The sequence below is a fragment of the Nerophis lumbriciformis genome, linkage group LG11 (genome assembly GCF_033978685.3).
Source record: "Nerophis lumbriciformis linkage group LG11, RoL_Nlum_v2.1, whole genome shotgun sequence".
NCBI lineage: Eukaryota > Metazoa > Chordata > Actinopteri > Syngnathiformes > Syngnathidae > Nerophis > Nerophis lumbriciformis.
Window position 1 is genome coordinate 53537125 of NC_084558.2, and position 25940 is coordinate 53563064.

General features: G+C 41.1%; 2 protein-coding genes across 2 annotated transcripts in view; both read left to right on the forward strand.

Annotated features, from left to right (window-relative positions):
- The window catches only part of LOC133610241 (uncharacterized), a 33798-nt gene extending 12431 nt beyond the window's left edge, over window positions 1-21367 (forward strand). The window contains exon 2 of the mRNA XM_061966366.1: window positions 20953-21367. Coding sequence (XP_061822350.1) covers window positions 20953-21349 — 397 coding nt within the window. The 3' untranslated portion in view covers window positions 21350-21367. The remainder of the gene's footprint in view (window positions 1-20952) is intronic.
- LOC133609983 (histone H2B-like) lies at window positions 4816-5250 on the forward strand. Its single transcript, XM_061966031.1, has one exon. It carries the CDS (start codon window positions 4825-4827, stop codon window positions 5197-5199), a length of 375 nt encoding a protein of 124 aa, XP_061822015.1. The 5' UTR covers window positions 4816-4824; the 3' UTR covers window positions 5200-5250.
- Window positions 21368-25940: the final 4573 nt, after the last annotated feature.

Genomic DNA, 25940 nt, shown 5'->3' on the forward strand with positions numbered 1-25940 from the left:
ACACACACTTTGAACAGTAACACTGTGTTTGAATGTAGCAAAATAAAACACTGTACTTTTATCAAATGCTTATTTGCCATGCCACTAGATGGAGCCTCCGTAACACGTACGCAGAATCACTGATACATTTTATCTCAAATAAGTAAGATATCCAAAGTATCAATATTTTCATATGGGAATGGACAATAGCATAAATATCTGTTTTTGACGGTATCAATATTATTATTATAATTACTGATAGCAGTTGTAATATTGTGTGGATGAAAACAATTTTAAATGTACATAAATATTACAATATTGGTAGGAATTGTTCTGACATAGGGACTATAATGTTTTGTTGTGTTTTAATTGTAAACATTCCATAAAGTGGTGTCGTATGCACAAGCTTTGGCAGTGACATCACTATTTTGAAAAACTTTGTAGCAGAAGAGCATGTTAACGATACCAAAAAATACACAAATAATTAGTACAAATAAAAATGTATTTATGTATTTAAAAAGTATGAATAAAACAAGATAAAATGTGCACACATAATGCAAATGTAAATAGAAAATTGTACTACCCTACCTGGTGTGTGTACAGAACAATGATCTAGCAAAGTGAATACAAATAAATACATAAAAAAAAAAAACAACATAAAATCAAAAAGTGAATCTAAATGTTGCTTTGTTTCCTTTGACTCGCATTAATTTTGTAGTCAGTTACCAGTCAGGCCACTTAGTAGCTGCATGTAAATAAAAAAAACAGCTGCGAATCGATTCTTGTTTACTTAAAAGAGACGCTCAAAAGACATGAATCATTCGCAAAGAAAAATAAATGAGACAAACAACATGATATGAGTAAATGACAATGTGTATTGTAATACTGTCAAACGGTGACTGTTTAAATTGGCTTAATCACACTTTTGCATTTTGATTAAACGCTGTAATCACCAATGTCTTGTGTGCGTAATTCACTGAAATTAACTTTGAAAAAATATCCCAATAGTTTGACACAAATGCGGTGTTATTCTCGGAATGTCATTCGGGAACATGTTTCAAAAGCTTTTCATGAAGGACGTCATTTATTTGATAGGGACATCTTCCCCTCAGGAACACCTCACACAGGTGCTCAGACATTTGGTTAAGAAGTACATATAATAATAATGAGGATGCATCTGTGTGTTATTAGATACACATCCTGTTCCAACACACACTGCAGCCACTCAGATGCCATCTTTATTATAGAACTTACTTTTTCATGAAACTTGAGGGGGGCCCTAAAAGTAGATTTAAAAAAAAATGTACTTATTGTATTGGTTTTCATAATAGAACATATCAAAGTGTGCGGCCCTCAATGGAAAATGTTTGGAAACTCCTGTCTTAAAGAATAAAGACAGTATTTACACCAAGTTTTTTCCTGTCTCTTTTTGTAACTCTTTTTAATTTCAAAGATATTCCTGCAAGTTTTAAGTTACCGTATTTTCCGCACCATTAGCCGCACCTAAAAACCACAAATTTACTCAAAAGCTGACAGTGCGGCTTTTAACCCGGTGCGCTTTATATATGGATAAATATTAAGATTCATTTTCATAAAGTTTCGGTCTCGTAACTACGGTAAACAGCCGCCATCTTTTTTCCCGGTAGAACAGGAAGCGCTTCTTCTTCTACGCAAGCAACCGCCAAGGTAAGCACCCGCCCCCATAGAACAGGAAGCGCTTCTTCTTCTACTGTAAGCAACCACCCGCCCGCGTAGAAGAAGAAAAAGCGCGCGGATATTACCGTACGTTTCATTTCCTGTTTACATCTGTAAAGACCACAAAATGGCTCCTACTAAGCGACAAGGATCCGGTTCATGAAAAGACGCAATCTCTCCATCCTCACACGGATTACTATTTCACAGCAACTGATATTCCTGTGAACCGCACTGTGGATACAACGGGAGCACGTACGGTGAATATTCGCACCACAGGGAATGAGAAGTCGTCCTTCACTGTGGTTCTAGCTTGCCATGCTAATGGCCTGAAACTTCCACCCATGGTGATATTCAAAAGGAAGACCTTGCCAAAACAGACCTTTCCAGCCGGTGTCATCATAAAACCTAACTCGAAGGGATGGATGGATGAAGAAAAGATGAGCGAGTGGTTAAGGGAAGTTTACGCGAAGAGGCCGGGTGGCTTTTTTCACACAGCTCCGTCCATGTTGATATACGACTCCATGCGCGCCCACATCACAGATGGTGTCAAAAAACAAGTGAAGCACACAAATACAACACTCGCCGTCATTCCGGGTGGATTAACCAAAGAACTCCAACCGCTGGATATTGGTGTCAACAGGGCATTCAAATCACGACTGCGAACGGCGTGGGAACAATGGATGACCGAAGGCGAACACACCTTCACTAAGACAGGCAGACAGCGCCGGACGACATACGCCAACATTTGCCAGTGGATCGTAAATGCCTGGGCAAATATTTCGGTCACAACTGTGGTCCGAGCTTTCCGGAAGGCAGGATTCACAGAACTGCTGAACAGTGACACTGACTCCGATGACTTCGACGAGACGGAACCGGCCATTTTGGATCCCACATTTGCCCAACTTTTCAATTCGGACACCGAAGACGAAGAATTCGAAGGATTTACGAATGAAGAATAACTTCAGAAGGTGAGCGCTATGTTTATTTTGTGTGTTGTGACATTAACGTTCGAGCAACATTATGTTGCTATTGCTCTGCACTATTTTGAATTTTACTATGTTTGTGATTGCACATTTGCGTACATTTTGGGACAGAGTTGTTAGAATGCTGGTTTTTAATATATTATTAAAGTTTGACTGACCTATCTGACTGTTTTTTTGACATTCCCTTTAGCGCAGCGTAGGCGCGGCTTATAGTCCGGGGCGGCTTATAGGTGGACAAAGTTTTGACATATGCCATTCATTGAAGGTGCGACTAATAATCCGGTGCGCCTTATAGTGCGGAAAATACGGTACGTTTTTTTTTCTGTGGTTCTCATCTTCAGACGTGAACATAAATAACTTTTGTAAGTCCTTCGGAACAAACTTTATTTCTAGCTTCGAACATCACTAATAGAGTATGCAATTCTACAATGTCTTGTGGTTTTAATAATCCTGACCTAATGAAGAGTGGATTTGTGTGGTCTCTATATCCTACTGTAAAAATTATACAAATTACTCTTTTCTGTGAAAGAAATAAAGGCATTATGTTGCTGTGATATGTATTTCACCATATTTCTGCACAATCATAGAAATAAGGTATCATGCAGAGATAAAACAAAATAAGTATGCTCTTTTGTCCATACAACATGTCAGCTCTAACAATATATAAAATGGAGTTGTTATTTTTTCAATGTAATAAATACGATTTACGTTTAAAATATGTTATTGTTCCAAAACTTAAAAAAATACCGAGTCAAGTCCAGAGGTGGGTAGTAACGCGCTACATTTACTCCGTTCCATCTACTTGAGTAACTTTTGGGATAAATTGTACTTCTAAGAGTAGTTTTAATGCAACTTACTTTTACTTGAGTATATTTATAGAGAAGAAACGCTACTTTTACTCCGCTACTTTTATCTACATTCAGCTCGCTACTCGCTACTATTTTTTATCGATCTGTTAATGCACGCTTTGTTTGTTTTGGTCTGTCAGACAGACCTTCAAAGTGCCTGCGTTACTGGTGACGTTTCACTCCGTTCCACCAATAAAATGCAGTCACTGGTGACGTTTGACTCCGTTCCACCAATCAGATGCAGTCACTGGTGACGTTGGACCAATCAAACAGAGCCAAGCGGTCACATGACCTGACTTAAACAAGTTGAAAAACGTATTGGGGTGTTACCAATTAGTGGTCAATTGTACGGAATATGTACTGTACTGTGCAATCTACTAATACAAGTTTCAATCAATCAATCAAAAGTGTGAAGGAAAAAAGACACTTTTTTTATTTCAAACATACATCCCGTCACAAGCCTAAAGACTGACTGCACAGTTCCTGTCTTCACAATAAAAGTGCCGCTCCATCGCGCCTGCGCTTTCAAAATAAGAGTCCCCGAAAGCCAGCGCAAACAAGCTAGCAAGCTACGGAATTTGCCGCCAATGTATTTCTTGTAAAGTGTGTGAAAACGAATATGGAAGCTGGACAAATAAGATGCCAAAAACCAACCACTTTCATGTGGTATTAGACAGAAAGGAGGAACTTTTTTCTCCTGCATTTGAAAACGTGGACGTTAAGCACTGCTGTCTGATTACAATCAACGCAAGTCATCAGAATCAGGTAATACACCAACTTATATTCTTGTCTTCATGAAAGAAAATAATCTATATGTGTGAAACATGCATGTATATTCATTAAAACACCTTTAACATGTAAACAAAAACGGCAAAATAAATAAATATAAATGATATACTGTATATATCAATGTATGTGTATATATATATATATATATATATATATATATATATATATATATGATATGTGTGTGTATGTTACTCATCAGTTACTCAGTACTTGAGTAGTTTTTTCACAACATACTTTTTACTTTTACTCAAGTAAATATTTGGGTGACTACTCATTACTTTTACTTGAGTAATAAATCTCTAAAGTAACAGTACTCTTACTTGAGTACAATTTCTGGCTACTCTACTCACCTCTGGTCAAGTCAAAGTGTGCTAAAGAACGCAGTTCACTATTCAAAACAAGAGGTATGACGTCAAGATTATGTGAGAGCCAATAAAAAAAAAGCGTTGCCACAGTCAAATTTGCATACAAGCGTCCATAAGTAGGTTGTCTTGCACTCGACGAGCACAGACTGATCTTCCTCTGACACGATGCCTGACCCAGCTAAGTCCGCGGCCAAGAAGGGCTCCAAGAAAGCAGTCACCAAAGCTGCCGGAAAAGGCAAAGGGAAGCGCAGGAAGGCAAGGAAGGAGAGCTACGCCATCTACGTGTACAAGGTACTGAAGCAGGTCCACCCCGACACCGGCATCTCGTCCAAGGCCATGAGCATCATGAACTCCTTCGTCAACGACATCTTCGAGCGCATCGCCACCGAGGCGTCTCGTCTGGCTCTCTACAACAAGAGACGCACCATCTCTTCCAGGGAGATCCAGACCGCCGTCCGCCTCCTGCTGCCGGGTGAGCTGGCCAAGCACGCCGTGTCTGAGGGCACCAAGGCCGTCACCAAGTACACCAGCTCCAAGTAAAACTCTTGCCTTTCCCAACGCCACAAAAACGGCTCTTTTAAGAGCCACTCATTCCTTCTTAAGAGCAAACCTCTCCAATATACTTTAAGTACGTTATTTAAGTATGACCGACCAGAGGTGGGACCAAGTCATTGTATTGCAAGTCATAAGTAAGTCTCAAGTCTTTGCCCTCAAGTCCCGAGTCAGGACAGGCAAGCCCCGAGTCAAGTCCAAAGTCAAGACTGGAAAGTCTCAAGTCAAGTCCTAAGTCCTGCATTTTGAGTTTCGAGTCCTTTCAAGTCCTTTTAACCACAGACTAATATATTAACACAGATTGTGTATGCTTTTCAAACGCTGTATTTATTTATTAAAACAAGTGCATTTTAAATTGCAGGAAAGAAAATTGTGCTGACATTGCACTTTATAATAGCACTATTAACCAGTCATTTTAAACATTAACTCATTCCTTTACAGAACAAACACATTGAAAAATAAAGTGCAAATGTACTTATTTGTACAAAAGTGTTAACATTGAAAAAACATGACATACGTGAACATAACAAAAAAGTTGTACTTTTTATATGTCAGGGCCCTATGCTGCATTGCATTTGCAAAAGACCAAATTAGCCAAGAGTCTGTCAGTCATTTGTGCACGATGGGGGCGTAGTATGATGCCACCATGGCTGAAAACTCGCTCCACTGGAGCACTGGAGGCAGGCACTGCCAAGACTCTCATGGCCACTCGGAACAGTGAAGGAAGAGTCTTCATGTTCAATGCCCAGAACAAAAGGGGGGAGAGAGTTGTTTTGGGTTGGTGCACTACTTGTAAGTGTATCTTGTGTTTTTTATGTTGATTTAATTAAAAAAAGAGAAAAAAAAAAAAAAAAATTTCTTGTGCGGCCCGATACCAATCGATCCACGGACCAGTACCGGGCCGCGGCCCGGTGGTTGGGGACCACTGAGGTAAACAACCAACAGTATGTCAGAAAGCTAGCTAAAACGGTACACATATTCATAATATAGTATACATTTTAACTGACCTTTATTTTACTATTTTTGTCTTTTTTTAGGTGGCTAAAATACGCGGTGCTGCTGACCGCCGTCTAACGTTACCCTGCTTAAAAAAATCACTGAACAAAAAGTATGAATAAGGTAGTGAACTGCAACAGATTCCCGTGTTTGCAATAACGTTATAACGTTAGCAGTGAGTTTACAGCCTCACTGATTTAACTACACAGCAAATAAAAGTCACGTTACTTAGCCAATAAACGTTATCTTACATTCAAAACTTACCGTTCTTTGTGCAACTTCAAATGCCGGACGAAGTTGGAAGTTGTTGCCTCTCCATCAGTCATTTTCGAACCGCATGTGTTGCATACTGCAAACCGTTTTGTGTTGACCACCTCGTAATTTTTGTACCCAAACAAAATTATTTTAGGTATCATTTTTTGTTCACTGGCGTGTGGTTTGGACATGTCTTCTTCGTTGGTTGTCCTGCAATTTGATTGGATGAATGCTGTGTGATGAAAACAAAGTAGATGTAATTTGATTGGCTGTTGTACTGAGAGCACACCAGCTGACACACGCAACGCTGATAGACAAGTACACAATGAAAAATACGGAGCGCTCCCGAATAACTTTTTCATCTTTGGGTTTTGGGGAAAGTAGCAAGTCATGTCAAGTCATGTCAATTCAAAAGGCTCAAGTCCAAGTGAAGTCACAAGTCATTGATGTTAAAGTCTAAGTCGAGTTGCAAGTCTTTTTACATTTTGTCAAGTCGAGTCTAAAGTCATCAAATTCATGACTCGAGTCTGACTCGAGTCCAAGTCATGTGACTCGAGTCCACACCTCTGTGACCGACTCAATGAAACCTCCCGGCACACTGTTCATAACATGAACCAGTCCATACTGGGATGATTGGATATCATACTTCCAGGTTTTGAATTTTACATTAATGACTTTGAGGGGAGCTGTTCTTTTGATAGCCAGTTCATTTTTTTTGTCAAGGGGAAAAATTACATATATTTCAAACATTTTTTGTTTCAAGACAACCCTTTTTTTGACACAGCCTTTCCCTCATCTTTATTGTCATTGACTGGCAAATGAAGAACAAAATTGACTACTTCCTCCCCAATGCTGATTGCCAGATGTATTTTCCCATGGCACAAAATAACACGGTTCAACGTCTCATTGACTGCCTGCACGACATCAAAGCCTGGCTTTCAGCTAACTTCCTGAGCCTAAATGAAGACAAAACAGAAGTTATGTCCCAATACTTTTGTCTACTTTTAGTCTGAAGTGTCCCAAGACTTTTGTCTAGTGTACCTACCTTGTCTGCATTGTGTGGGCACGTTGGTGCTTCCTGCTTTTAAGCAGCCATCTTAAAAAAACAGCATTGCAGCAGCATCAGCGCAGCGGGTCTTTGAAGGGTCATAAAATCAAAACCGGAGCAGTTAATTAAAAAGCGCTTCTGTTGTTGTAATCACAAGGGTTCAATGTCTCTCCTGTGTTAGTTTGAAGGCGAAACGACAAACGCGCTCAGAGGAGTTCGTTTAAGGTGACTGGTTTTTACCAAAAATTTGTTTTGAAGGGGGAATAGCAAACTTCCTGTTGATTTTTGCTGGGGGTAGTCAATTTATGAAATGTAGGTCTAAGTGAGACCTACCGTACATAGAGGTTTTTGTTTCATGTCTCTCCGACCTTCCCAGTGGGAGTTACAGGCAGTTTTGTAATTTTTTTCTTCCGAGGAGCAGTTTTTTATCAGTTTTATTCAAAAATTGCTGTAGAGGGCAATTTTTAAATTTGGGGTTAGGTTTCTTTATTAGATCGCAATTTTTGCCAGTCCTGATGTGTGCGTTGAGTTCGGTGAGTTTTGAAGCGTGTTAAGGGGGTCAAATTACAGCTCAAAGAAGCAAAACCGACTGTTTTTAGTACTTTTTTGTCTTGAAGGGGGAATTGCCAACTTCCTGTTGATTTTAGCCCGAGGATGTACAATTATGAGAACTAGGTCTAAGTCAGACCTACATAGAGGATAGTCGCTCTCCCTCCCCCAACGTTGACCTTGGCACTCTGACCCCGTATCTCGGCGACTGTGTCACAAACCTGGGGGTAAAGTACGACTCGGATTTTAAATTCGAAAAACAAATCAGCAGCATCGTACAAAAAAGCTTTTATCAATTACGCCAAATCGCGAAAGTGAAACTGCTTCTATCAGGACATGATCTCGAGAAATTAATCCACGCTAGTGATGGGTTGATGAGGCGTCATGAAGCGTTTCGACACATTGCAAAACTGTATTGATACTGTGTCGATACTCCATCCATCCATCCCATCCATCTTCTTCCGCTTATCCGAGGTCGGGTCGCGGGGGCAGCAGCCTAAGCAGGGAAGCCCAGACTTCCCTCTCCCCAGCCACTTCGTCCAGCTCCTCCCGGGGGATCCCGAGGTGTTCCCAGGCCAGCCGGGAGACATAGTCTTCCCAACGTGTCCTGGGTCTTCCTCGTGGCCTCCTACCGGTCGGACGTGCCCTAAACACCTCCTTAGGGAGGCGCTCGGGTGGCATCCTGACCAGATGTCCGAACCACCTCATCTGGCTCCTCTCCATGTGGAGGAGCAGCGGCTTTACTTTGAGCTCCCCCCGGATGACAGAGCTTCTCACCCTATCTCTAAGGGAGAGCCCCGCCACCCGGCGGAGGAAACTCATTTCGGCCGCTTGTACCCGTGATCTTGTCCTTTCGGTCATAACCCAAAGCTCATGACCATAGGTGAGGATGGGAACGTAGATCGACCGGTAAATTGAGAGCTTTGCCTTCCGGCTCAGCTCCTTCTTCACCACAACAGATCGATACAGCGTCCGCATTACTGAAGATGCCGCACCGATCCGCCTGTCGATCTCACCATCCACTCTTCCCTCACTCGTGAACAAGACTCCGAGGTACTTGAACTCCTCCACTTGGGGCAAGATCTCCTCCCCAACCCGGAGATGGCACTCCACCCTTTTCCGGGCGAGAACCATGGACTCGGACTTGGAGGTGCTGATTCTCATCCCAGTCGCTTCACACTCAGCTGCGAACCGATCCAGTGAGAGCTGAAGATCCTGGCCAGATGAAGCCATCAGGACCAAATCATCTGCAAAAAGCAGAGACCTAATCCTGCAGCCACCAAACCGGATCCCCTCAACGCCTTGACTGCGCCTAGAAATTCTGTCCATAAAAGTTATGAACAGAATCGGTGACAAAGGGCAGCCTTGGCGGAGTCCAACCCTCACCGGAAACGTGTCCGACTTACTGCCGGCAATGCGAACCAAGCTCTGACACTGATCATACAGGGAGCGGACCGCCACAATCAGACAGTTCGAAACCCCATACTCTCTGAGCACTCCCCACAGGACTTCCCGAGGGACACGGTCGAATGCCTTCTCCAAGTCCACAAAGCACATGTAGACTGGTTGGGCAAACTCCCATGCACCCTCAAGGACCCTGCCGAGAGTATAGAGCTGGTCCACAGTTCCACGACCAGGACGAAAACCACACTGTTCCTCCTGAATCCGAGGTTCGACTATCCGGCGTAGCCTCCTCTCCAGTACACCTGAATAGACCTTACCGGGAAGGCTGAGGAGTGTGATCCCACGATAGTTAGAACACACCCTCCGGTTCCCCTTTTTAAAGAGAGGAACCACCACCCCGGTCTGCCAATCCAGAGGTACTGCCCCGATACTGTGTCACTAAATACTGACATCTGCTGGACATTAAAAATCCCTACAGGCAACCTATGGACCGACTCAACTGATACTGATTTTATGCTCTAGTACAGGGGTCACCAACCTTTTTGAAACCAAAAACTACTTCTTGGGTACTGATTAATGCGAAGGGCTACCAGTTTGATACACACTTAAATAAATAAATATATTGTCATTTGTAAGTTACACGTAAGTGTGATTTTAACAAGAATAGCTAAATAAATTTATATATATAAAAAAATGGGTATTTCTGTCTGTCATTCCGTCGCACATTTTTTTTTCCTTTTACGGAAGGTTTTTTGTAGAGAATAAATGATGAGAAAAACACTTAATTGAACGGTTTAAAAGAGGAGAAAACAAGAAAAAATTTAAAATACAATTTTGAAACATAGTTTATCTTCAATTTCGACTCTTTATAATTCAAAATTCAACCGACAAAAAGAAGAGAAAAACTAGCTTATTTGAATCTTTTTGAAAAAATTAAAAAAAGAATTTGTGGAACATCATTAGTAATTTTTCCTGATTAAGATACATTTTAGAATTTTGATGACATGTTTTAAGTTGGTTAAAATCCAATCTGCACTTTGTTAGAATATTTAACAAATTGGACCAAGCTATATTTCTAACAAAGACAAATCAGTATTTCTTCTAGATTTTCCAGAACAAACATTTTAAAAGAAATTCAAAATACTTTGAAATAAGATTTAAATTTGATTCTACAGATTTTCTAGATTTGCCTGAATAATTTTTTTGATTTTTAATCATAGTAAGTTTGAAGAAATATTTCACAAATATTCTTCGTCGAAAAACCAGAAGCTACAATATTTATTATTCTTTACAATAAAAAATAAATACATTTACTTGAACATTGATTTAAATTGTCAGGAAAGAAGAGGAAGAAATTTAAAAGTTAAAAAGGTATATTTGTTTAAAAATCCTAAAATCATTTTTAAGGTTGTATTTTTTCTCTAAAATTGTATTTCTAAAAGTAATATGAAGCAAAGTAAAAAATAAATGAATTTATTTAAACAAGTGAAGACCCATCCATCCATCCATTTTCTACCGCTTATTCCAAGTGAAGACCAAGTCTTTAAAATATTTTCTTGGATTTTCAAATTCTATTTGAGTTTTGTCTCTTTTAGAATTAAAAATGTCGAGCAAAGCGAGACCAGCTTGCTAGTAAATAAATACAATTTAAAAAATAGAGGCAGCTCACTGGTAAGTGCTGCTCTTTGAGCTATTTTTAGAACAGGCCAGCGGGCGACTGATCTGGTCCTTACGGGCTACCTGGTGACCGCGGGCACCGCGTTGGTGACCCCTGCCCTAGTATATACAATAATATAAACCAAGTCATTGTATTTCATTTAGGATTATTTCATATCTTCATTTAAATAAAAATATATTTTTATCTTTTTTAGATAGTCAATAAATAATGTGAACATGTATCATAACATGGAAATCTAAGAGAACGTGTTGTGGATGATTGTGGACTGGGAATTTTTTTAATTTTATTTTTTTACACATTTTTATAAAAAAAAAAATAAAAATAAAGTTTTTCCGACGTATTACATTTTAGACGATTTCTCTTCTTAGTTATTATTTCTCCGGCTGTAGAAAAGAGCCGCTCACAGGGCACAGAGGAGGCGACACAGTTGGCGTATCGGTCACGTGACCAAAACAGCTCATGATCGGTCACGTGACTTTCTAAAAGCGGTACGTAGCAGTTTCATGTCTTCCTTTGAGCGATATTTCCCGCATCTACTTTGTTTTAGCAACCAAGAATATTTCAGTTGTTTTTATCCTTCTTTGAGGGGACATTGTTGATTGTCATGTCATGTTCGGATGCACATTGTGGACGCCGTCTTTGCTCCACAGTAAGTCTTTGCTGTCGTCCAGCATTCTGTTTTTGTTTACTTTGTGGCCAGTTCAGTTTTAGTTTCGTTCTGCATAGCCTTCCATAAGCTTCGATGCTTTTTCTTAGGGGCACTCACCTTGTTTATTTTTGGTTTAAGCATTAGACACCCTTTTACCTGAAATTAGATAATCTCCCACGGCACACCAGACTGTATCTCACGGCACACTAGTGGTTGCACAGTGGTTGAAAAACACTGGTCTAGACTACTGCAATGCCCTGTATGTAGGCATTAGCCTGCAGCTCGTGCAGAACTCTGCTGCTCGTCTGCTAACACAGACCCGCAGACGTGAGCACATCACCCCTACATTAGCGTCCCTTCACTGGCTCCCTGTGCGTTACCGAACCAATTTAAAACTCCTATTTGTTTTTAAATGTCTAAACAACCTCGCTCCAACATATCTCTCCGACCTCCTTCAGCCTTACTGCCCCACCCGATCCCTAAGATCAGCCAATCAGCTGCTACTGACGGTCCCTGGCACAAGGCTGAAGCTTAGAGGTGGCAGAGCTTTCGCCGCTGCTGCTCCCAAACTCTGGAACGACCTACCTCTGAGTGTTAGACAGGCCTCCTCTCTTCCTGTTTTAAAATCTCTCTTAAAAGCATACTTTTATTCCATGGCTTTTAACACTGAGTGATCTCCATCCTGCTATGGCGCCCCATAATAAAACCTGCTGTGAACCTGTTTTTATGTTCTATTTATTTTAGTTAGTTATTTTTTATCCTGCTCTGGTTGTTTTGTGTTTGTACAGCACTTTGGCTACCCCTGTGGTAAATGTTAAATGTGCTTTATAAATAAAGTTGATTTGATGTACCGTATTTTCCGCACTATAAGCCGCCCCGGGTTATTAGCCGCACCTTCAATGAATGGCATATTTCAAAACTTTGTCCACCTATAAGCCGCCCCGGGTTATAAGCCGCGCCTACGCTGCGCTGAAGGGAATGTCAAAAAAACAGTCAGATAGGTCAGTCAAACTTTAATAATATATTACAAACCAGCGTTCTAACAACTCTGTTCACCCCCAAAATGTAATGTGCAAATGTGCAATCACAAAAATAGTAACACTCAAATTAGTGCATAGCAATAGTAACATCAATAACTCAACGTTGCTCGAACGTTAATGTCACACAACACACAAAATAAAGATTTAAAGCTCACTTTCTGAAATTATTCCTCATCCATAAATCCCTTGAATTCTTCTTCAGTGTCTGAATTAAAAAGTTGGGCGAATACGGCATCCAAAATGGCCGGCTCCGTCTCGTCGAAGTCATCAGAGTCAGTGTCGCTGTTGTTGTCCAGCAGTTCCGTGAATCCTGCCTTCCGGAAAGCTCGGACCACAGTTGAGACCGATATATCCGCCCAGGCATTTACAATCCACTGGCAGATGTTGGCGTATGTCGTCCGGCGCTGTCTCCCTGTCTTAGTGGCGCAGGTCATCTTGTTGCTTCCTCTACCTACGCACCATTGATTCATTTATGTTCAATTCTCTCGCTGCTGCTCTATTTCCGTGTTCTACTGCGTGACTTATTGCCTTGAGTTTGAATTCTGCGTTGTACGCGTGTCTCTTAATAGGAGCCATTTTGTGGTCTTTACAGATGTAAACACACAAATGAAATGAAACGCAATATCCGGGGGCTTCTTCTTCTACGGGGGCGGGTGGTTGCTTACAGTAGAAGAAGAAGCGCTTCCTCTTCTATGGGGGCGGGTGCTTAACGTGGCGGTTGCTTACCATAGAAGAAGAAGCGCTTCCTCTTCTACGGGGAAAAAAGATGGCGGCTGTTTACCGTAGTTGCGAGACCTAAACTTTATGAAAATGAATATTAATATTAATCCATATATAAGGCGCACCGGGTTATAAGCCGCACTGTCAGCTTTTGAGAAAATTTGTGGTTTTTAGGCGCGGCTTATAGTGCGGAAAATACGGGTAATTGGTTTTTGAACGTTGGGGACGGCGTGGCGCGGTTGGGAGAGTGGCCGTGCCAGCAACCTGAGGGTTTCTGGTTCATTCTACCGACTTCGTCACGTCCGTTGTGTCCTTGAGCAAGACACTTCACCGTTGCTCCTGATGGGTGGTGGTTAGGGCCTTGCATGGCAGCTCCCGCCATCAGTGTGTGAATGGGTAAATGTGGAAGTAGTGTCAAAGCGCTTTGAGTTCTTTGAAGGTAGAAAAGCGCTATAAAAGTATAACCCATAACATGTCGTTAATTTATTGAAAAGTTCACATATTGAAGCAATGATAAGACTATTATAAACAATATAAAATTAAATAATGAGTTCAGCCTCAACACAAGTCCATATTTTACTGAAGGTTTGTCTACATTTAATACGACATACAATGCTTTGCAGGACTGTACATCAAAAAAGGGGTGATATTAATATTGTTAGTTTACATAAGACTACAGAGTCAACATTCTTGTAGTCATGTACAGTGATTATGTTCTCACAACATATATTGTGTTCCAAGTTAGACTGGCTGAAGGCCAAAAAGAGAGATAAACGGGCGACAATCTAACAAAACAGTTTAAAAGTAGAGTGTACCGTATTTTCCGCACTATAAGGCGCCCCGGGTTATTAGCCGCACCTTCAATGAATGGCATATTTCAAAACTTTGTCCACCTATAAGCCGCCCCGGACTATAAGCCGCGCCTACGCTGCGCTAAAGGGAATGTCAAAAAAACAGTCAGATAGGTCAGTCAAACTTTAATAATATATTAAAAACCAGCGTTCTAACAACTCTGTCCCAAAATGTACGCAAATGTGCAATCACAAACATAGTAAAATTCTAAATAGTGCAGAGCAATAGCAACATAATGTTGCTCGAACGTTAATGTCACAACACACAAAATAAACATAGCACTCACTTTCTGAAGTTATTCTTCATTCGTAAATCCTCCGAATTCTTCGTCTTCGGTGTCCGAATTGAAAAGTTGGGCAAATGTGGGATCCAAAATGGCCGGTTCCGTCTCGTCGAAGTCATCGGAGTCAGTGTCGCTGTTGTCCAGCAGTTCTGTGAATCCTGCCTTCCGGAAAGCTCGGGCCACAGTTGTGACCGAAATATCCGCCCAGGCATTTACGATCCACTGGCAGATGTTGGCGTATGTCGTCCGGCGCTGTCTGCCTGTCTTAGTGAAAGTGTGTTCGCCTTCGGTCATCCATTGTTCCCACGCCGTTCGCAGTCGTGATTTGAATGCCCTGTTGACACCAATATCCAGCCGTTGGAGTTCTTTGGTTAATCCACCCGGAATGACGGCGAGTGTTGTATTTGTGTGCTTCACTTGTTTTTTGACACCATCTGTGATGTGGGCGCGCATGGAGTCGTATATCAACATGGACGGAGCTGTGTGAAAAAAGCCACCCGGCCTCTTCGCGTAAACTTCCCTTAACCACTCGCTCATCTTTTCTTCATCCATCCATCCCTTCGAGTTAGCTTTTATGATGACGCCGGCTGGAAAGGTCTCTTTTGGCAAGGTCTTCCTTTTGAATATCACCATGGGTGGAAGTTTCAGACCATTAGCATGGTAAGCTAGAACCACAGTGAAGGACGACTTCTCATTCCCTGTGGTGCGAATATTCACCGTACGTGCTCCCGTTGTATCCACAGTATCCACAGTGCGGTTCACAGGAATATCAGTTGCTGTGAAATAGTAATCCGTGTGAGGATGGAGAGATTGCGTCTTTTCATGAACCGGATCCTTGTCGCTTAGTAGGAGCCATTTTGTGGTCTTTACAGATGTAAAGAGGAAATGAAACGTACGGTAATATCCGCGCGCTTTTTCTTCTTCTACGCGGGCGGGTGGTTGCTTACAGTAGAAGAAGAAGCGCTTCCTGTTCTATGGGGGCGGGTGCTTACCTTGGCGGTTGCTTGCGTAGAAGAAGAAGCGCTTCCTGTTCTACCGGGAAAAAAGATGGCGGCTGTTTACCGAAGTTGCGAGATCGAAACTTTATGAAAATGAATCTTAATATTTATCCATATATAAAGCGCACCGGGTTAAAAGCCGCACTGTCAGCTTTTGAGTAAATTTGTGGTTTTTAGGTGCGGCTAATGGTGCGGAAAATACGGTACTTGAATGTATATTTGCTACACACATTGGTAACATATATACTGTATGTGTTCTGTGAGACACCTTCAAAATCATTCAACCTTTTTTGACTTAATCCTTAAAATCCCGAAAGATCAATTTACCTTTTTTATGTCAAGGGGAAGAACTACATTTTAAATGAACATATATCTTGGTCAGAATAATTTCAATCTTAAGAGATGCGGTTTATGGCTCCTGAGGAGCCCTTAGTTTTAAAAATGCCTTCCAAAAGACTCATTCCTATATTTATTTGTTGATTAACTTGTTTACACCAAGGAATGTATCACTCATGGCAGTAATAAAATACAAGGTTGGTTCTATGAGAGAATTATGTTGACATATGTCACCTGTACACATTCCACAACATGGTGCAATTTCCCCATTCTTTGACAGTGACGTCACCACGTATGAGGTACTAACCCTAACGCAGAGCAGGGACGATCACGACCCGCCAGGAAGCAGGAACATCCACTTTTAGGGGTCGGTTAGACTTGTTTTCCCTGATACTGTTAAATACCATTCAATTATGATCGCCAACTGCATTCTCTAGTCCAGGGGTGTCGAACTCATTCTCATGCTTTTTAATCAGAATATGTTGCGAAACGTTTGACGTTTGCAACTGTATCATATCATGGTGCCAAGCAACTATTGGGCTGAAAATAATGCAATACTCTAATAAATGGTGAAGGGGTGTCAAACTCATTTTAGCTCAGGGGCCGCATGGAGGAAAATCTGTGCACACTATTAAAATCATGGCATTAAAACCAGACGACTTCAGATTGTTTTCTTTGTCTTACTTTGGCCATTAATTGAACAAACACATTCTGAAAATAGTATAATAAAAATATAGAAAAAAATATATACTGGCAGCGGTAAAGTTTAGATCCTGGAAGGAAAGAAGAAAGTGAATGAATGTTTATAACTGAATACATTTATGTTTTCTTTTGCATTATTTTTTGTATGAATTAACATTTTTTAAACTTTTTTTTTTTTTCCAAAACACAATATAGAATGTGAGATATAACCATACTTGCCAACCTTGAGACCTCCGATATAGCTAGAATTCACTGAAAGTGAAGTATTTTCTTATATATATATAAATATATATATATATATATATATATATATATATATATATATATATATATATATTAAAAAAAATAAAATAAAAAATATATATATATATATGTGTATATATATATATATATATATATATATATATATATATATATATATATATATATATGTATGTGTGGGAAAAAAATCACAAGACTATTTCATCTCTACAGGCCTGTTTCATGAGGGGGGGTACCCTCAATCGTCAGGAGATTTTAATGGGAGCATTCGCATACCATGGTTTATATAGGGCACAGAGTGGGTGGGTACAGGCTGGCCTAGGGGCGTGGTAATTGGCTCATGTGTTACCTAGGAGGTGTTTCCGTCTATGGCGGCATGTTGTTACAATTTCGCTGCGCTTGTTGAGGGATGACAGGTCTGGACGGTAAATAATAAACAGTTTCTCTTTCAAGCATAGGTTGCATCTTTTATTACCACTATTGTAAGGTGTGCTGGATGCAAGAATTTGCCATGTTATTGAATATTCAACATTATTGTCTTTGAGGTCCCAAATGTGTTTGCTGAGTTCTGTGGTATTTCGCAGGTTTTTGTTCCTGAAAGAGGCCTTGTGATTGTTCCATCTGGTTTTGAATTCTCCCTCGGTTAATCCTACATATGTGTCGGATGTGTTAATGTCCTTGCGTATTACCTTAGATTGGTAGACAACTGATGTTTGTAAGCACCCCCCGTTGAGAGGGCAATCAGGTTTCTTTCGACAATTACATCCTTTGTTGGTTTTGGAGTCGCTCTGTCTGAGGGCCGGCGGCTCATTTGCAATTGTTTTGTTGTGGTTTGAGATGATTTGTCGTATATTGTTCATGCAGCTGTAGCTCAATTTAATGTTGTTCTTGTTGAATACTTTTCTTAGGATGTTGTCTTTGGGAAAGTGTTTGTCAATCAGATTGAGGAATTTGTGTCCAATGTTCGTTGAGATATTTTTGCTGTATGGGGGGTTGTACCAGATGATGTCGTTCCGTTTTCTGTTCTTTTTTGGCTGGTTTCCTGGCGTGGGTTCATAGGTGAGGGTGAAATTGTATCCGCTTTCATCAAGGGCTTTTTGGTACGGGGGGGTTGCTTGGTCAAATATATATATATATATATATATATATATATATCAAGAGGGACAGAGACAGTGCACGTGGATCACATGGAGAAAACATGGAGAGACTGGAATGTAATAGAGTGATCTATGTTTGTCTGTTGCCATCTCCTGGTGAATGTTGGCTATAGCGTACTGGGGTTACTTTTTGGTTGGCCAACGATTTACGTGGTGTTGCGCACCTGACGTCAAGTGTGTGAGTCTGTTCTGAAATCTACAGTAAAGAGACGTGCTTCATCCCCTCGCCTGTTTATTGCCTCCAACTCAATATATTACAACAACATTGCTGGAGGAGGCGTGGCCTCCCGGAAAATCCGGGAGGGTTGGTAAGTATGGATATAACAGATATAGTACATGTGTAATTGTCTTTAACATCAGTACACACTACAAAGAGGACGCTACGTCATGTTTTTATTAGTTGCTTGGTCGCTTTTTACGCGCGAACACGGTCCATCTACAAAAATGGAAGCAAGACACGTAAGTTAACTTCAAGATTTGTGGTTAAACAAGGACTAAAAACATGAGATAATGTTGCAACTTTCTTATGACACACAGTAAAAAGTCTTGCTTGTCAAAGTTGTCCCATCAGGTGGAGGTTCCACAGCGATCGTATCCAAAACAGCTGACTGTCAGCACCGGCGTGTCGCAAATCCTTTTTTGATGTGTCTTTTTTATTAATGTTGAGGGTAAAGAGCAGCATGTTTACATTCAAACATACAGTAAGTCATATTATAATGTGTTTAAAGGCAGCAAAAGTCTGCGTTTTTAAAGACAAAAGTATGCGTTTGCGTGTGGACAAGAGGACTAATTGCAGAGCTAAGTATGCTTTTATTAGGTATCTGTGTTCGTGTGGACATGGCCTCAGTTTGTTGGCAGTCTGCAGTTGTTTCTATGGTGTGGAATTCATATTTTGTTGAATTATTTGGCTATAAATTTTGAGTTAAGTTAAAGTGCCAATGATTAGGTTGTGAGTTCAAACCCCGGCCGAGTCATACCAAAGACTATAAAAATGGGAGCCATTACCTCCCTGCTTGGCACTCAGCATCAAGGCTTGGAATTGGGGGTTAAATCACCAAAAATGATTCCCGGGCGCGGACAATGCTGCTGCTCACTGCTCCCCTCACCTCCCAGGGGGTGATCGAGGGTGATGGGTCAAATGCAGAGAATCATTTCGCCACACCTAGTGTGTGTCCCTGTTGGTCAGCAATGTTTGCTCATGATATAAGTTTATTTCGGTCATATGATCAACCATAAACCCTTTTGTGTGATCAGTTTAAGAGTACAGATTATACATATTTAACAATCATACACATTTACACACAAAAAGAAAAGAAAAAGAATCACCGGAAAAGGGAACAGGCTGAAGCCACAGCTTATATTTGCCTATCCTATACCTTCACTGAAAATAAGATGTGATCAAGATTTAGTTTATGCTGCTGAGCCTACTATCAATCAATCAATCAATCTTTATTTATATAGCCCTAAATCACAAGTGTCTCAAAGGGCTGCACAAGCCACAACAACATCCTCGGTACAAAGCCCACATACGGGCAAGGAAAAACTCACCCCAGTGGGACGTCGATGTGAATGACTATGAGAAACCTTGGAGAGGACCGCATATGTGGGTAACCCCCCCCCCCCCTCTAGGGGAGACCGAAAGCAATGGATGTCGAGTGGGTCTGACATAATATTGTGAGAGTCCAGTCCATAGTGGATCCAACATAATAGTAAGAGTCCAGTCCATAGTGGGGCCAGCAGGACACCATCCCGAGCGGAGACGGGTCAGCAGCGCAGAGATGTTCCCAGCCGATGCACAGGCGAGCGGTCCACCCCGGGTCCCGACTCTGGACAGCCAGCACTTCATCCATGGCCACCGGGTGGAGGTTCCACAGCGACGAGTGGGTCTGACATAATATTGTGAGAGTCCAGTCCATAGTGGATCCAACATAATAGTAAGAGTCCAGTCCATAGTGGGGCCAGCAGGACACCATCCCGAGCGGAGACGGGTCAGCAGCGCAGAGATGTTCCCAGCCGATGCACAGGCGAGCGGTCCACCCCGGGTCCCGACTCTGGACAGCCAGCACTTCATCCATGGCCACCGGACCTGTGCCCCCCCCTCAAGGAAAAGGGGAGCAGAGGAGAAAAGAAAAGAAACGGCAGATCAACTGGTCTAACAGGGGGGCTATTAAAGGCTAGAGTATACAAATGAGTTTTAAGATGGGACTTAAATGCTTCTACTGAGGTAGCATCTCTAATTGTTACCGGGAGGGCATTCCATAGTACTGGAGCCCGAATAGAAAACGCTCTACAGCCCGCAGACTTTTTTTGGGCTCTGGGAATCACTAATAAGCCGGAGTTCTTTGAACGCAGATTTCTTGCCGGGACATATGGTACAATGCAATCGACAAGATAGGACGGAGCTAGACCGTGTAGTATTTTATACGTAAGTAGTAAAACCTTAAAGTCACATCTTAAGTGCACAGGAAGCCAGTGCAGGTGAGCCAGTATAGGCGTAATATGATCAAACTTTCTTGTTCTTGTCAAAAGTCTAGCAGCCGCATACTAGAGAGATTTATTCATCTAGTTTGTTAATACTATTACGGATATTTGTGTCAATATTTAAATATATTTCCTTGTACAGTAATAGATCATTTTGATGAGTGCAGTATACGGGATTTACACGCGAAGAACAATTTAAAGGAACTTCGTTGCTGATTGGACAACAGCTTCCCCGACACAGTCAGCCAATCACATGGCAGCATGGGAGTGACTATATACGCTGCTGGCAGAGCTCCGACACACACTTGTTGAGAGACACTGATCTACTAAAGTCAATTGATAATCATGTCTGGACGTGGCAAAACCGGCGGCAAGGCAAGAGCCAAGGCCAAGACCAGGTCTTCCCGTGCCGGGCTCCAGTTCCCAGTGGGTCGCGTCCACCGTCTGCTCCGCAAAGGCAACTATGGCGAGCGTATCGGCGCCGGTGCTCCTGTCTACCTGGCAGCAGTGCTGGAGTATCTGACCGCTGAGATCTTGGAGTTGGCGGGAAACGCAGCCCGTGACAACAAGAAGACCAGAATCATCCCCCGTCATCTTCAGCTGGCTGTCCGCAACGACGAGGAGCTCAACAAACTCCTGGGAGGTGTGACCATTGCCCAGGGCGGTGTGTTGCCTAACATCCAGGCTGTTCTGCTGCCTAAGAAGACCGAGAAGGCCTCCAAGAAGTAGACTATTTCACCTCCTAATACCCACAAAGGCTCTTTTAAGAGCCACACACTTCTATCAAAGATTGTTTCCCACTTGAATAATACAACTTATTTTTCATATTTGTAACCAACCCATAAAGTGTTACATTTTTAGTTGATTTATTTTAATTTGTGGTTTGAATTCGTCTTGAGCGCTGTCATTCCACATTCATCAGTATTCACCTTTGTCAGTAGGGGGCAGTAGAGGATTTCATCCTAACTTAATGCTGTCACCTGCAGACTGGAATCTTCCTGTCTTTCTAATGAGAGCGACCACTTGTAATACTTCTATGCTAAAATACTGAACAGATGTTTACCTTATCCCAATAAACATCTGTTCAGTATTTTAACATAAAAGTGTTTGTGAGGTTTTAAAAGTCACAAAATGCAACGGGTCCATCAGACCCCACAAACGCTGGCTGAGTAACAACAATATGAACGTTGCACGGAAAATTTCTCTGCCAGTTTCTGCATCCCACAGGGATTCTTCTTTTGTGTTTCTGCACCTGCGGTTGCCACACAAGGTTGCAACATTGTTTATCAACACCGTCTGCTCTCTTTTTCTCGCACGTTTGACCCTCTGATGTTCTGTGTACTTACACCATACCTGCCAACTACTCCGGTTTTCCCATAATTAGTACGGTTTTCATCAACCTATTCCGGGTTACGGTTGCAGTGATGAAAAATACGGCTTTTCATTCATTAAATTTTTTTTTTTTTTTTTAAGTTTTATTCACGAAATCGCGTAACAACAATGACAATCGACACTGCTTCCCATAACTTCCTATCGAGCCATTCCGAATGCCATGCGCGAGGCTATTTATAGCACGGCTGCCAAGCACGAGGCACCAGTTGCCATTGTTTCCAAACGAGCGAACGATCATGGAATCAGCCGGAGAAAAATCGCAAACGAGTCTTAAACCGAAAAGAAAACTGCAGTCATTCCGTGAAGAATATTCAAAAGCCTATCCGGGAATAATTATCCGTTCCAAAAAGGGTGAAAACTACGCGAATTGCACCTTGTGCAGATAAGATTTTTCGATCGGACACGGAGGAATTAGCGATGTAAAAGACCACGTTGGGACAAAAAAACACAAGTCTAATGCCGTTGCTAGCGATACAAGTGGAAAACTTTCCACGTTTTTCGTCGCCCAAACAGATTCTTTGGATGTGATAAATGCCGAAGTTTTATTTACGGAAGCAATAATTGAGCATGGACTTCCAATCGCACTGGCTGATCACATGGGACAGTTATTTTGGAAAATGTTTCCCGACTCGAAAATCGCCAAAAAATATGGATGTGGTCGAACCAAAACACCAAACATTATTCAGTGTCTTGGAACAGAATCCTCAAAAAGTATCGCCGATGTCATGAAGACGAGCTCAACAAACTCCTCGGAGGTGTGACCATTGCCCAGGGCGGTGTGTTGCCTAACATCCAGGCTGTTCTGCTGCCCAAGAAGACCGAGAAGGCCTCCAAGAAGTAAACTACTTCACACCCTAATACTCACAAAGGCTCTTTTAAGAGCCACACACTTCTCCAGTAAAGAGCATGTACGCTGTGAACCAATATTTTTTGTCACCAATGTGGAGTAACCAAATATAATGGAACTGTGCAGCCATTCACTCGTGATCACATTTAGGATTAATTCCTTAATACAATTTCAGTAATGATGACCAAATCTTTAATAAAGTAGACTCGTAGTGATGGGTTGATGAGGCGTCATGAAGCGTTTCGACACATTGCAAAACTGTATTGATACTGTGTCGATACTGTGTCACTAAATACTGACATCTGCTGGACATTAAAAATCCCTACAGGCAACCTATGGACCGACTCAACTGACACTGATTTTATGACCTAGTATATACAATAATATACCGTATTTTCCGCACTATAAGCCGCCCCGGGTTATTAGCCGCACCTTCAATGAATGGCATATTTCAAAACTTTGTCCACCTATAAGCCGCCCCGGACTATAAGCCGCGCCTACGCTGCGCTAAAGGGAATGTCAAAAAAACAGTCAGATAGGTCAGTCAAACTTTAATAATATATTAAAAACCAGCGTTCTAACAACTCTGTCCCAAAATGTACGCAAATGTGCAATCACAAACATAGTAAAATTCAAAATAGTGCAGAGCAATAGCAACATAATGTTGCTCGAACGTTAATGTCACAACACACAAAATAAACATAGCGCTCACCTTCTGAAGTTATTCTTCATTCGTAAATCCTTCGAATTCTTCGTCTTCGGTGTCCGAATTGAAAAGTGTGTGTATAAGGTAAGACATATTATCTGGCACTTTGTTTCGCAATATTATGCAAACATAACTTTTCTTACCTTCTGGTACCTGCTGATCTGTATTTGGGATCTCTATAAATCCTGAAAAATTGTGCGAGTCCGCCTTTGTAGTCCGTGACGACACCGTAGTCTATAAGCGTCTTTTCATGAACCGGAAACACCAAGAAGCACCACCTTTAAAATCATCCAGGTGAAGTTCGCTTGCTAGCGTTGTTGCCTTCATTGGAATAGTGATGGTGCTGACACTTCTGCTTGCTGCTCTCTGCTCAACAACCCACTGTTCCAGTTTGTCCTCCAACAGTTGCCATCTTGCTTTGTTCCCTCGGAAACTCTGTTTTGTCTTCTTTACCTGGCGCAGGTCATCTTCTTGCTTCCTCCACCTACGCACCATTGATTCATTTAGGTTATATTCTCTTGCTGCTGCTCTATTTCCGTGTTCTTCGGCATGACTTATTGCCTTAAGTTTAAATTCTGCGTTATACGCGTGTCGCTTAGTAGGAGCCATTTTGTGGTCTGGTCTTTACAGATGCAAACACACAAAGGAAATGAAACGAAAATCCGCGCGCTTCTTCTTCTCCCGGGGGCGGGTGGTTGCTTACAGTAGAAGAAGAAGCGCTTCCTGTTCTATGGGGGCGGGTGCTTACCTTGGCGGTTGCTTGCGTAGAAGAAGAAGCGCTTCCTGTTCTACCGGGAAAAAAGATGGCGGCTGTTTACCGAAGTTGCGAGACCTAAACTTTATGAAAATGAATCTTAATATTTATCCATATATAAAGCGCACCGGGTTAAAAGCCGCACTGTCAGCTTTTGAGTAAATTTGTGGTTTTTAGGTGCGGCTAATGGTGCGGAAAATACGGTAAACTAAGTCATTGTATTTTATTTAGGATTATTTCTAGAGATAAATGCATTAAAATGTAATATAGGAAATTATCGGTATTGTTTTTTTAAAAACATGGTAACGCTTTAGTATGGGGAACATATTCACCATTAATTACTTGCTTATTAACATGCAAATTAGTAACATATTGGCTATTAACTAGTCACTATTAAGTACTTACTAATGCCTCATTCGGCATGGCTTCATTATAACCCTAACCAAATAACTCTAAATTAAGTCTTTGTTACTTAGAATATGTTCCCCATATTAAAGTGTTACCAAAAACATATGACTTTGTCTTGAATTTGAAAAAAAAAAAAAAGTTTTAATTTTTCACTAAAGAAAAATTTGTGGTTTTTAGGTGCGGCTAATAGTGCGGAAAATACGGTACTTGGTTTTTGAACATTGTTAATTTATTGAAAAGTTCACATATTGAAGCAATGATAAGACTATAATAAACAATATACAATTAAATAACGGGTCCAGCCTCAACACAAGACCATATTTTACTGAAGGTAAAGGTACAATGCTTTGCAGGACTGCATATCAAAAAAAAGGGGTGGTATTAATATTGTTAGTTTACATAGCACAGAGTCAACATTCTTATAAACATGTACAGTGATTAGAAATAAACATGACAGTTGTATTATAATCACAACATATATTTTGTTCCAAGTTAGACTGGCTGAAGGCCAAAAAGAGAGAAAAACGGGCGACAAGCTAACAAAACAGTTTAAAAGTAGAGTGTACTTGAATGTATATTTGCTACACACATTGGTAACATGTATATGTGTTCTGTGAGACACCTTCAAAATCATTCAACATTTTTTGACTTAAACCTTAAAGTCCCGAAAGATCAATTTATCTTTGTGACAAACTGGAACAATGACCTCTGCAATTTTAGGATGGATTATCTTCAAAATTAGATGACCTTCAAAATGAACATTCCGAGTATTGTCTTGACAACACTTACCCTTGTTGTACAATTGAAACAACACAACACAAATGACGTATTTGACTTTTTTTTAAATACTGTATTTCTGAATTTGACCCAATGTCATAATGTAAATTGTTACATTACGAGAGGCAGTAAGGTTTTACAATTGTGGTTGTATTGTAACTGTAACTATATTGTGGCAGCAAAACCAAATATTGTGGCTTTATGTTTGATAAAGTTATGTCCAAAGACAATTTATTTCTGTAATCCACATTAATAAAGTGTGAAATTAATGGCATTTGACAAACTGAGTAGCATTGTCCACTGAGTGAAGGGGAGGTGCTTCTGAGTAACATTCCTCCTCGTCACGATTGCATCGGCTGTCTTCTTTCAGGTCCGCAGTCATGTAATAATACCGGCCCTCTTTTGACTAAGCGTTAGTTTCTAAAATTGACTACAA

Coding starts and splice junctions, on each gene's coding strand:
- LOC133609983 (XM_061966031.1), top strand. CDS start 4,825: ATGCCTGACCCAGCTAAGTCCGCGGCCAAGAAGGGCTCCAAGAAAGCA.